We start from the raw sequence: 12,145 nt of genomic DNA, 5'->3' as shown, positions 1-12,145 counted from the left end.
GTGTACAATTCTATTAGTATGATGTAGACTGTAAATCGACACATGTATGTTTGCCATTGTTACCAGATGTCTGCTTTATCTGTACACCATGCAAGCCTTTCAATAAAAAATATTAAAAAAAATAAATAAATTACTGGCAATGAAGAAGAAATTAAGGCCGGCCATACACGGAGCAAATTTCTTTCCTGCAACCACGGGTTGCAGAAAAGATATTTGCTTGATTTCTGTATCAACACAGACAGTGCTGATGGAGGAATCCCTCCTGTAGAATAGCAGTACTGAGATTTAGATAAGGATGAAAAAGTAGAAACCAGTATTTTCTAAAAGAAACAAAAAATATGATAAAAATGTCACCCATGTAAGGCTTATATAAACTATAGGTTGGTGCAGAAGAAAGTGTGCAAGTCTGTTTTTTTGTTGCAGGCCACCAAAGCCCACATTAAGCTGAACACAAAGAAACTGTACCAGGCAGATGGATATTCTGTAAAGGAGCTGCTGAAGGTAACAACGGTTTTGTACAACGCTATGAAAACCAAAGGGATTGACACTATCCAGCCTGGGGAGGAAGACACGTCCACTTTCAAGTTTGACCTGGGAAACAAGGTCAGTAATAATTTGCTGTTTGTCCCTTGTTCTTTTACAAGGTTTATACTATTTTCAGCTAGTTGATTAAAGTAGAACTATAGGCAATTTTTTTTTTCTTTTGGGATAGCACAAGGGAGATTTATAACCCCTGTCGGATTTTTTTTTTCCCGTCATCTGTGCCCCCCTGCAGAGATTTCCCTTTACTTCCTGTCCCATAGCCAACACAAGAAGTGAGAGGAAATCCCTGCAAATTAAGGGAATTCCTTGGGGACCCCCAGGTCACCAGATCTAGTTTCCCCATTGAAAGATTTTCCCTCTATTACTTTTCTGGGGACAGCCCAAGATGTGGGATTTTCTTTTACTCTCACTTTCAATTTTAATGATAACGGTAAACAGGACATATAGAGAGGGTGAATCTCGCTAACAGTGGTACAGAATGCATTTAAAACTGACAGGTGTTCTAATCCATCTCCACTCAACTAAAAAAAAGAATTTCCTTTAGTTATACTTGCATAGTTACATAGTAGGTGAGGTTGAAAAAAGACACAAGTCCATCAAGTCCAACCTATGTGTGTGATTATATGTCAGTATTCCATTGTATATTCCTGTATATTGCGGTTGTTCAGGTGCTTATCTAATAGTTTCTTGAAACTATCGATGCTCCCCACTGAGACCACCGTCTATAGAAGGGAATTCCACACCCTTGCTGCTCTTACAGTAAAGAACCCTCTACGTAGAAACCTATTTTCTTCTAATGTTAATGAGTGGCTACCAGTCTTGTTAAACTCCCTTTTGCGAAAAAGTTTTATCCCTGTTGTGGGGTCACCAGTATGGTATTTGTATAGGCACTTTAAGTGCCTATCTAGGACAGCCCTAGTCTACAGAAAATACCAACACACCTCTGATGTCATCTTCTCTGTGCACTGAATTGGTCCCCTGTCATATATTTGGACTGTCACCTTTAGGGTTCACATGGTCTCTGCATCCAAAAGCTTTCAGAGTAAATTTTCACATAATTGCAGAGAAGAAATATATTTTCTGTTGTCTTTTTATACGTGTTTGTTTTCAGCGATCTTCTAGTGAACGGTGGACTTTTCTCAGATGCTGCTGCTGCTCTTATTTTGGTGTGGGAGATCATCAGAGAGTACTAATGGTGTCACAGCCAATTTCTAAGCCAGTGTGAAGACCCAGACAATGTCCTGATGGGAAGAAGGTTGATGGTCTAGCAATGCTTCTCTCAAAAATGATTGAATTTACTTTGATTTACTTTTGCTTTAGTCCATCACTTGAAAAATTAGACCAGCAAGGAGCCTTACCATTTCCTATAACTAGATAGTCCATTTAAGTATATCCCTAATGGTTATATAAGCTTAAAGCGGTCCTCCACCCTGAAGTGGAAGTTCCGTTCACCTGATCCCTCCCCCCCTCCGGTGCCACAATCGGCACCTTTCAGGGGGGAGGGGGGTGCAGTTACCTGGATAATCCAGGTATCTGCACCCACTCCCGGGACAAGACTGCCGCAGATGCCCTGCCCCCCGTAGTGTTCTGGGAAACACACAGTTCCCAGGATACAGCGGGGACCAGCAGAGATGCACAGCGCGACTCGCGCATGCGCAGTAGGGAACCGGGCAGTGAAGCCGCAATGCTTCACTTCCCGATTCCCTGACAGAGGGTGGCGGGGCAGCAGATAGACGAGCGATCGCTCGTCATCTGCCGCCGACATTGCTGGACCCTGGGACAGGTAAGTGTCAATTTATTAAAAGTCAGCAGCTGCAATATTTGTAGCTGCTGGCTTTTAATATTTTTTTTAAAGGTGCAGAACCACTTTAACTCCATCCCTTCAGCAGCATGACATGTCTTCACTCCTGAGTTCTGACATTCCTGGTATTGTGGTCTGACATGCCCCTCTGGGGTCAGGTGACTCTTCCAATGGGAACAAGAAACTGGCGGGGAGGATCCAATGATACATATTTGTCATTGGGTTATAACATAATTGTGAAGGTCCAAAGATTTTACACAACAGCAAGGTCTGTAATATAATAGTAATTTGCACATAATATTTTCCCATAATATCTGTAATATGTTTGTTCAGGCATTATAGATCCCTTACAAAAAAAAATGAAATCACATGGTGTGTTCTGTGTAATAAAATGTATTTTTCTGAATGCAATGAGAGCGTGTAAGAATTATGTACAGAAGTTCTTAGGTTGTCTAGTGACAGATTAGTGCACGTCAGAATCAATAGTCAATCTACAGTAGTGATGAATTCCCACACAAACACTGCAGGTAAACGCTGTAATTAGACTTTCCAATGTTCTCATTCTGTTAATATCGCAGTACATACCAATATGGAAGAAAATTAGTTAAGGTTATCCTATTGCATATAACCTTCGAGTGTCTTTAACTGATGAATTGCAGTCCCTGACAGCAGTGAGGTCACACTTGTTTTTTTGTGTCATTTCCTCTGCAGATCACAGACCTCAAGATGGCCAGACAGCTTGCATCTGAAATCACCTCCAAAGGAGCATCACTGTATGATATCCTGGGCAAAGAGGCTGATCTCCGAGTAAGTGTGACAGTATAATTATTAGTTTATGTAGCAGCAATATCTCCCGTTTCTGCTAAAAAAAAGTAAGTGTTACGAACAAACATAAGTGTTACTTGTACATATTGTTGCACAGCAAAATGTGTACCATGGAAAGAGCATGTACTAAAAAAAAAAGTTAGACTTACCGGTAACTCTGTTTCTAGGAGTCGTCCAGGACAGCACTAGAGAGATAGGCTCCATCTCCAGAGGCAGGAAACACAATCCAGATCTTTAAAGGGCGGTCTCAGTCCCTTCCCCTTCAGTCTTATAACCGAGAACTTCCCGGAATGGCTTCTGTAACGACAAAAACACTTGTCCAGCATTATAACAGCATATATGGAATCCATGCTGTCCTGGATGACTCCTAGAAACAGAGTTACCGGTAAGTCTAACTCTTGTTTTCTCTAGTCGTCTGTCCAGGACAGCACTAGAGAGGATCAACGAGAACTTACCAGATTGGGGGGGACTACCGCTTTAAGGACCTTTCTCCCAAACGCCTGATCTTGTGCTGAGATAAGGTTCAATCTGTAATGCTTCATAAACGTTGAGTAGCTTGACCAAGTTGCTGCTCGACAAATTTGTTCTGGTGTCGCTCCAGCTTGCTCTGCCCAAGAGGTCGATAGTGCCCATGTAGCGCGAGCCATGGGGGGAAAAAGGACATTCCATTTTCATCACTTTGTAAGCTTCTACAATAGCTTGTTTGATCCATCTTGCAATTGTATTCTTTGAAGCTTGTGACCCCAATTTTTTTACCCGCATGTAAAATAAATAATGCATTTGACTTTCTAATGCTTCTCGACATCTCCAGATACTGTAAGACACAGGCTCTCACATCCAGTTGGTGAAACTCTACCTCCTGTAGGATTAGTGGGGGACCCACAGAAAGAAGGTAAAACAATTTCCTGCGTTCTGTGGAACTTTGTCACTACTTTGGGTAAAAAGCCAGGGTCCGTGCGCAACACCAGCCTGTCTTCAAAAATTAGCAAAAATGGCTCTTTCACCGAAAGTGCCTGAAGCTCGCTAATGCATCTGGCTGTCCCTGTCCCTGTTCAGGGACCATTCTGATTCGTACACCCGGTGTCGACTCAGAAAGTCCGCCAGGTGGTTGTCCACCCCCTTTAGATGGACCGCTGAAACAGACTCTAGGTTTCCCTCGGCCCAATGCATGATCGTACTTGTTAGCTTGATCAAGGACTGGCATCTCGTTCCTCCCTGTTTGTTTAGGTAGGAAACCGCCACCACACTGTCCGAGAGGACCTGCACATGGTAGCCCCTCAGATCTCTGGCAAACGCCCTTAAAGAGGAAGTAAACCCTTCCAAACAACTTGGACCTATAGGTAAGCCTAGATTAAGGCTTACCTGTAGGTCGAAGCAATATCTCCTAAACCTATATGGTTTAGGAGATATTTGCCCGAAAATGGGCACCGCTGTCTACGGCGCATGCGCCGTAGACAGCGGCGCGCAGGCGCACTAAATGCGGCAAATCCAAGAATGGATTTGCCTAATTTGTCGACTCCCGTGCGCATGCGCGGGAGTGACGTCATCGCGGCTTCGCCGTATGGCAGCGGCGGAGCTGCGAGACGCGACTCCCGTGCGCATGCGCGGGAGTGACGTCATCGCGGCTGCGCCGCTGTGATTCGTCGGAGCTGCGAGACGCCACCAGCAACATGGATGCGGCGGACTACAGGGGACAGCGGCGACTTCGCTGGCTCCTGTGTCAGGTAAGTGACACATAATGAGCTACTATGCGATGCATAGTAGTCCATTATGCTTTACCTTTGCAGGGAAAAAAAGAGGAAGTAAACCCATCAGGGTTTACTTCCTCTTTAAGGCTTCCCAGATTGCCTGCAATTCTCTCCAATTGGCCGACCTCTGGGACTGTGTCTTCCCCCAGCACCCTTGGGCTACTTTCGACCCCAAGTGGGCCCCCCAGCCCCAAGCACTGGCATCCGTAGTGATGTGGACAGACACTGGAGGAGACCACCATAGACCCCGTACTAGGTTCTCCTCTCTCCTCCACCACCATAGAGACCTTCTGGTCTTTGAGGATAAATGGATAATCCCGTCCAGTGATTCTTGTGTCCCATCCCAGATGTTCAGAATGTTGGCCTGAAGGGTCCTGAAATGAGCCCTTGCCCAAGGAACCGCAGGGATTGTTGCCACTAATAGGCCCAACCCTGCCATAGCTGAGCGGAGGGAAATTGCTCGATTGGTCTGTAGAAAGGTTACCATCTCCTTCACCTTTTCTACTTTTTCCTCTGTGAGGAAGACTTTCTGTGACCCAGAGTCTACCAGGAAACCTAGATACTGTATGGCCTGTGTTGGTGTCAAGTGCGAATTTTCTTAGTTTATTAACCACCCCAGCCTTTTTAGGCAAGAGATGGCTACCCTCAGATCTCCCTGCAGTTGGAGCTTTGAGGGGGCGAAGAATAAAAGGTCGTCTAAGTATGGTATGATGGCGACCCCTTTCAGTCTCAGGGGAGCCAATGCTTCTGCCGGGACCTTGGTAAATATCCTGGGGGAGGAAGATAGACCAAATGGCAGAGCCCTGAATTGGAGCTATTGGATCTGCCTTCCCCAAAGAATCGCTATCCTCAAATACTTTTGAGAGTCCTCTCGAATGGGGATGTGTAGGTACGCGTCCCTCAGATCGAGGGAGGCCATGAAACAATTTGGAGGGAGTATTGACCTCACTGTAAAAATTATTTCCATCCGGAATTTTTTGTAAGTTACCCATTTGTTCAGTAACTTTTGTTTCAAAATTAACCGGAATTTGCCTGACGGTTTCTTCACTACAAACACATGCGAGTAGAAACCGTGGCTTATTTCCTGTGGTGGAACTGGCACTAGAACCCCCTGGTCTATTAGATCGCTAATTTGCGACCGCAAAGCTGTCGCTTTCTGAGGGTCCGTGGGAGGCTTGGTCAGACACATCCTTGTAGGTGGGGTGTGTTTGAACTGTATTTTGTAACCCTCCCTGATGATCCTCAGAATAAAAGTATTTGGGGTAGTCTTTTCCCACTGTGGGAGGAAATGCCCCAGTCTTCCCCCCCACAGGAACCAAGTCACTGGGACTTAGTGTTTTTTTTTAGAAGAGGAAAAAATATTGCTTTTCTGTTTTCCTCCCGTCCACTGTTTTTTAGGGGTTGACTCCTTAGAGGTCTGTCCCTGTGACTGTCCCTGCCTTTGGGGATGAAAAAAGCGTTTACCTGTAGTCTTTTTGGGTTTAAGAGGAAAGGCCTTCTTGTCCGCAGTGCGGTCCAGGACCTTCTCAAGATCCTGCCCGAACAAGAGGTCTCCCTCAAAGGGGATGCCACATAACCTCACTTTTGAGGCTGAGTCTCCTGACCAAGACTTTAACCAAAGTGCCCTACGAGATGCGTTTACGAGGGCAGCGGTCCTGGCTGACAATTTGACCGACTCCGCAGAGGCATCTGCCATATAACCTGCTGCTTTATGTAGCATAGGAAGGGAATCCAGGATTTACTTTCTGGAGGTTCCCCCTTCCAAATGGCTTTGTAATTGTTCCAGACAGACCTCCAAATTGCGAGCCACAATTGTTGTGGCCATTGCAGGTTTTAAATTAGTCATGGTTACTTCCCATGACCTCTTCAGCAGCACCTCCATCCTTTTATCCATGGGTTCCTTAAGGACACCCATGTCCTCAAAGGCGAGGTCTGTTGATTTTGCACACTGAGAAAAAGCTGCGTCTACCTTAGGTACTTTGTTCCAGACGCCTGGCTGAAGGGGAATCTCCGCTTCATACTTTTGGGAAAAAATTGCTTTTTCTCTGGCTCCTCCCACTCTTTCTTGATTTGAATCTATCAGTGTGCTATGAACCGGAAAAACCCTGACAGAATCTTCCTTTAGGGTCTGATACATCCGGTCATGTAAGGACAGGGAGACTGGCTCTTCTTTAATTTCGAGCGTCTCATAAATCACCCCCCAGTAAGGCATCTACCTCGAGTGAGAGCCTGTCCCTTGAGCAGGAATATCTCTGGACGATGCCGTCGCACTTAGGCCATCCAGTGAATCAAATTCCTCTTCCCCTGATTCGTCACCTTCCTCTGGGGTGGAAGCAGGGGGGACTGCGCCTGGTTTTGGGGTCCCAAGGTTCGCTAGCATTGTCTTGATGGATTGCATTTCTTTCTGTACCCCATAAATAAAATCCTTACGAGCCCCCGTAACTTCCTTATAGACCAACTTGTCTATGCACGGTTTACAAAGGGGCTTAGACCATCCTTCTTTTAATTTATTCATACATGAAGGACATCTCTTCTTCCCCCCCTGACCTCTCTGGTTCTTTCTTTGGTCAGAGCCTAAGACAAGAGAAGGAGAGAAGAAGGGAGGGAAAAACAGACAAGCTAACATCAGCGAAACCTTAGCAAAAATAGGATGCCTTCACCAAACACCTATGTGCACCCCCCCCCCCCCCCCAACCGCTAACAGGATTCGCAAGACTCTTTAGTCTGGATCCTGTTTGAGAGAGGGAGGGAGGAAAAACGCACCTGGACCATTTCATAATGCCTTTGCATTGATTAATAATAATAATAATAATAATAATAATAAATTTTATTTATAATGCACTTTCCATCAAAAGACCTCAAAGTGCTACATAATTACAATAAAAACAAACAAACCGCTTAATTTACAAAACATTTGCTAAAAAGAAAAGTCTTCAACCCCTTTTTAAAATTTTCAGTAGACTGAGAAACCCTCAGACTATCAGGCAAAGCATTCCACAGACGTGGGGCAGCAGCACAAAAAGCCCTATCTCCCATGGTTTTCAACCTAGTTTTTGGAACCTCTAAACAATTCAAATTAGTTGAGCGAAGGGAACGCGGTAGATTTTGCAATCTAAGAAGTTCCTTAAGATAAGGTGGAGCTTGTCCATGTATGCATTGATGCACAAGAAGAGAGACCTTATACTCAATCCTTGTAGAGACCGGCAGCCAATGAAGAGATTTTAAAATTGGAGTGATATGCTCATGCTTCCGCACTCTCATTAGGATCCTCGCTGCAGAGTTTTGAACGTATTGCAACCTCTGCATGCTCTTTCTCGGAATCCCAATGAGAAGTGCGTTGCAATAATCCAGCCTGGAGGAGACAAAGGCATGAATCAATCTTTCAGCATCGGAAAAAGAAAGGATAGGACGAAGTTTAGAGATATTACGAAGGTGGTAGAAAGAAGTCTTGCATACTTGATTTATATGAGCTTCAAAAGTGAGTTGGGAATCCATTTTTACACCAAGATTAGTGACAACAGACGAAACTGGAATTTTAGAGCCTGAAAAGGCAATACTTGTTATCAGCGATGATTTAATCTGGTGAGATGTTCCAATCATAATAAACTCAGTTTTGGAGCTATTTAGTTGCAAGAAATGTTGTTCCATCCACTCCTTTATCTCCTCCAGACAGGCGGTAAGGACTGATAGGGGTGACTGCACTGAAGGAGTTTCAGCTGCAGCTTTTACATAAAGCTGTGTATCATCAGCATAACAATGGAAAGAAATATTATAACGATTTATAATATGGCCCAAGGGAGTAAGATATAGAATAAATAAAATCGGGCCAAGCACTGACCCTTAGGGAACTCCGCAGGTAACCACATGCGGTTTAGATTTAAAATGACCCAATGTAGTTTGTTCAATCCTATCTGTAAGATATGACTCGAACCAACTGAAGGCTAAATTTTTTAGTCCAACATTATCACGAAGACTATCTAAAAGAATGCCATGATCGACAGTGTCGAACGCAGCTGACAAATCCAACATAATAAGTAAAGACGGAGAACCGGCATCAGATGACATAAGAAGATCATTTGTAACCCGAACAAGAGCGGTCTCCGTACTATGAGCAAAACGAAAGCCTGATTGAAATTTTTCAAAAAGGCTGTTATGCTTGAGATGATCCTGAAGATGACTTGCAACTGCTTTCTCAAGTACCTTAGATAAAAAGGGAAGATTAGAAATAGGCCTATAATTAGAAAGGACTTCCGGATCAAAAGTGGATTTTTTAAGCAGTGGTCTAATAACAGCACTTTTTTAAAATGGAAGGAACATGGCCAGTTCGAAAAGAGTAATTAACAACAGCAGTAATCAATGGACTTAAAACTAAAACATACGTTTTTACCAGTGGAGTTGGAAAAGGATCCAAGGAACAGGTTGTGGGCTTCATTCGCTTAACAATACCCTGTACCTCTTCCAATGACACCTCTGGTAAATGATCCATTTGTCGGGGCACAAAACAGTTTAAATGGACAGTTTGAGCCAAAGGACCAGACAGAGAGGAACGGATATGATCAATCTTGGATCTAAAAAAATCCATAAATTCATTACACCGCTCTTCCGAAATAGCAGTAGTCGATGGCGAATTTGGCTTAAGCAATTGATTTATAGTTGAAAAGAGCTGCTTAGAATTTCCTGAACTATTTTGTATAACTTTAGAATAGAACTGCGACCTAGCCTCCTTAAGGGACTGTGCATATAGATGTTGATGCTCCCGGTAAATTTGTTTATGGACAGTGAGGCCAGAGGCTCGAAAACGCCGTTCAAGAACCCGTCCCACTGCCTTCATCTTACGAAGCTCATCTGTATACCACGGGGCTGAGTGAGTAAAAGTAACAGCTCTCGTTTTAAGTGGGGCATAAAAGTCCAACAGACTGCTAAGCTGGCTATTATAATAAGCCACCGCATCATCAACAGAGCAAAATTGTGTAGATAGATGCTGAAAATCCATTGCCAAAAGTTCAGGATTTATATTTTTTAAGTTTCTAAAACAAATGTCCCGCTTGGGCTTATAACAACTGGATGATGATATCAAATCCATTGAAATAGCCATATGGTCTGACACACCTAGGTCATACACCTGCAAATTAGTCAAAGGAGCAAAATTCGTAATGACCAGATCCAAGGTATGCCCCCTAGTATGTGTGGGGACATCAACGAGTTGTTTTAAATTAAAACAATCCAGCAGCTGAAGAAATTCCGCTGCGGGATGGCACGAAGGGGTATCAACATGAATATTTAAATCTCCTAAAATAATAACATTTACATTTGATATACAAAAGGTTGTTAAAAGATTTGACAACTCCGCAGTAAATGATGAGCTAATTTTCGGTGGCCTATAAACAAGAATGAACAACACAGGGAAAGGAATTTTACATTTAAAAGCAAGACATTCAAATGACACTAAATCTGGTACTAATTGCAAAGATAGCTCCAAATGGCTGCGGTAGATAACTAGCAGGCCCCCACCTCGCCCTGTGCTACGGGCTATTTCAAGATAACTATACCCTTTAGGACAGCTCTCGTTTAAAGAAGAAAAAATATTTGGCTGATGCCAAGTCTCTGTAACGAACATAAAATCCAAACATTTATCCAGAATATGATCATGAATAAAACACGATTTGTTTGTGATAGATTGTGCATTTAAAAGTTCAATTTTGCTACTTGAAAACGCAACACATCTTCGCACCGGTCGCAACAGACTAAAATCCACCCCACGTTTCTCCTTCAACTCAGCAAGCGATGTTGCCATAGAAATGTTTAAACCACATAACTGATGATCACCAGCGCGCCGCTGACGCATGCGTGAAGTAACAGTTCGTATTGCTGACCAAAGAGTCGGGATGGTATGATTAGTCTGTGAACAAACAAACTTTCGCCGAGAGCTTCTATGGATATAACGTGGGCGGCGGAGTAGTCCCAGCTGTTTAATCACCGCAATACATGGTGGAGCCAAAAAATTGGTATAATTCATCAGCTGTTTAACTGAATAACTCAGACGTAATAATGGTACCAATGGCAGCATTTTAAAAGCATAAAATAAATATCCGTAGCACTAAAGTGCAATGCACGAAATGTCTATGAAGAAATACAAATAAAATACAATCAGGGTTATATTAATCTATACCCTGGATAGCTACCACATAGTGCAGGAGTTCATTTTAGGCCAAATACACTGTAGTCCTTCCAGAATTGCACTGTTCCCAGTTTATGTGAAAAATTGCAAAATACAGTAAGGAAAATGCAGAATAAAAAAAAAAAAAAAAAAAAAAAATATAATCCAAGTCCCCGCACCTGCTTACCAGCTTCCAAGTTCAAGCAAGAGCAACAAAACTGTGTAGCCTAAGGGAGAGGACCTGCTCAGCCATTCAAACACTCTGCTACTCAGTTTCTCTGCCAGTGATAGTATTCAGCTGTTCCTCGTCACTCCATTTTCCTTCCACATCTCCAGATAGCTGATTTCAGCCGCTCGGCTGTTTGAATAATCGGCCGCTCGGCTCTTTGAATACTCGGCCGTTCGGCTACCCGCCTGATCAATGGCTCTGGAATCGACTGGCCGGCCGCTCAGCTGGCAACAGATGTCATAGGGCTCCTCCTTCCTCGTCCTCCCCTCGTCCCCTCCTCGTCTCCAGCCCGACACAGGACACACAAGTGGATTAGTCCATCATCCCCCCCCCCCCATCTCCCAGCCCTGTAGGTACAAGACACCTCTGTGTTTGCCTACCAGAGCTGGTTCGGCTCCACTGCCACTCTCTACTGCATCCATATCCGATCAGAATCCTGCCTGACCACCTGGAAGCTTTTCCCTTCGTTTGGGATGCAGCACGATCGTTATGTGGCCGAGGCTTTTTAAAATAGCTGCCAAGGTTCAGATCGTCCATGCTCGCCGCGCGACCCGGAAGTCCTCCGTCCTCCGTCCTCCGTCCTCCGTCCTCCGTCCTCCGTCCTCCGTCCTCCGTCCTCCGTCCTCCGTCCTCCGTCCTCCGTCCTCCGTCCTCCGTCCGTCCGTCCTCCGTCCTCCGTCCTCCTCCTGCGTTCCACAGGCCGGAACTCGATCCCTGTGTCCGCCCCCTGCCTGATTTTCACGCCCAAATCCGAACCAATCGTTAGGCGAGAGAAAGTCAGCCCTCCCCGGGCTTCAGAAGGAGAACGCCGGTTCATAGCTGCTGTCAACCCGACCGGAGGA

General features: G+C 44.4%; 1 protein-coding gene across 3 annotated transcripts in view; it reads left to right on the top strand.

Annotated features, from left to right (window-relative positions):
• CLUAP1 (clusterin associated protein 1) overlaps window positions 1-12,145 on the top strand; it is a 228,223-nt gene that overhangs the window by 75,053 nt on the left and 141,025 nt on the right. For all 3 annotated transcript variants that reach the window (XM_077449275.1, XM_077449276.1, XM_077449273.1), the window contains exons 4-5: window positions 424-603; window positions 3,056-3,151. In XM_077449275.1, the coding sequence (XP_077305401.1) occupies window positions 424-603; window positions 3,056-3,151 (276 nt within the window). The remainder of the gene's footprint in view (window positions 1-423; window positions 604-3,055; window positions 3,152-12,145) is intronic.

The sequence above is a fragment of the Lithobates pipiens genome, unplaced genomic scaffold, assembly GCF_037356315.1.
Source record: "Lithobates pipiens isolate NorthernLeopardFrog02 unplaced genomic scaffold, aLitPip1_a1.2 Scaffold_22, whole genome shotgun sequence".
NCBI lineage: Eukaryota > Metazoa > Chordata > Amphibia > Anura > Ranidae > Lithobates > Lithobates pipiens.
Note: the sequence above shows the minus strand (reverse complement) of the source record. Positions and strands in the feature narration are given on the sequence as shown.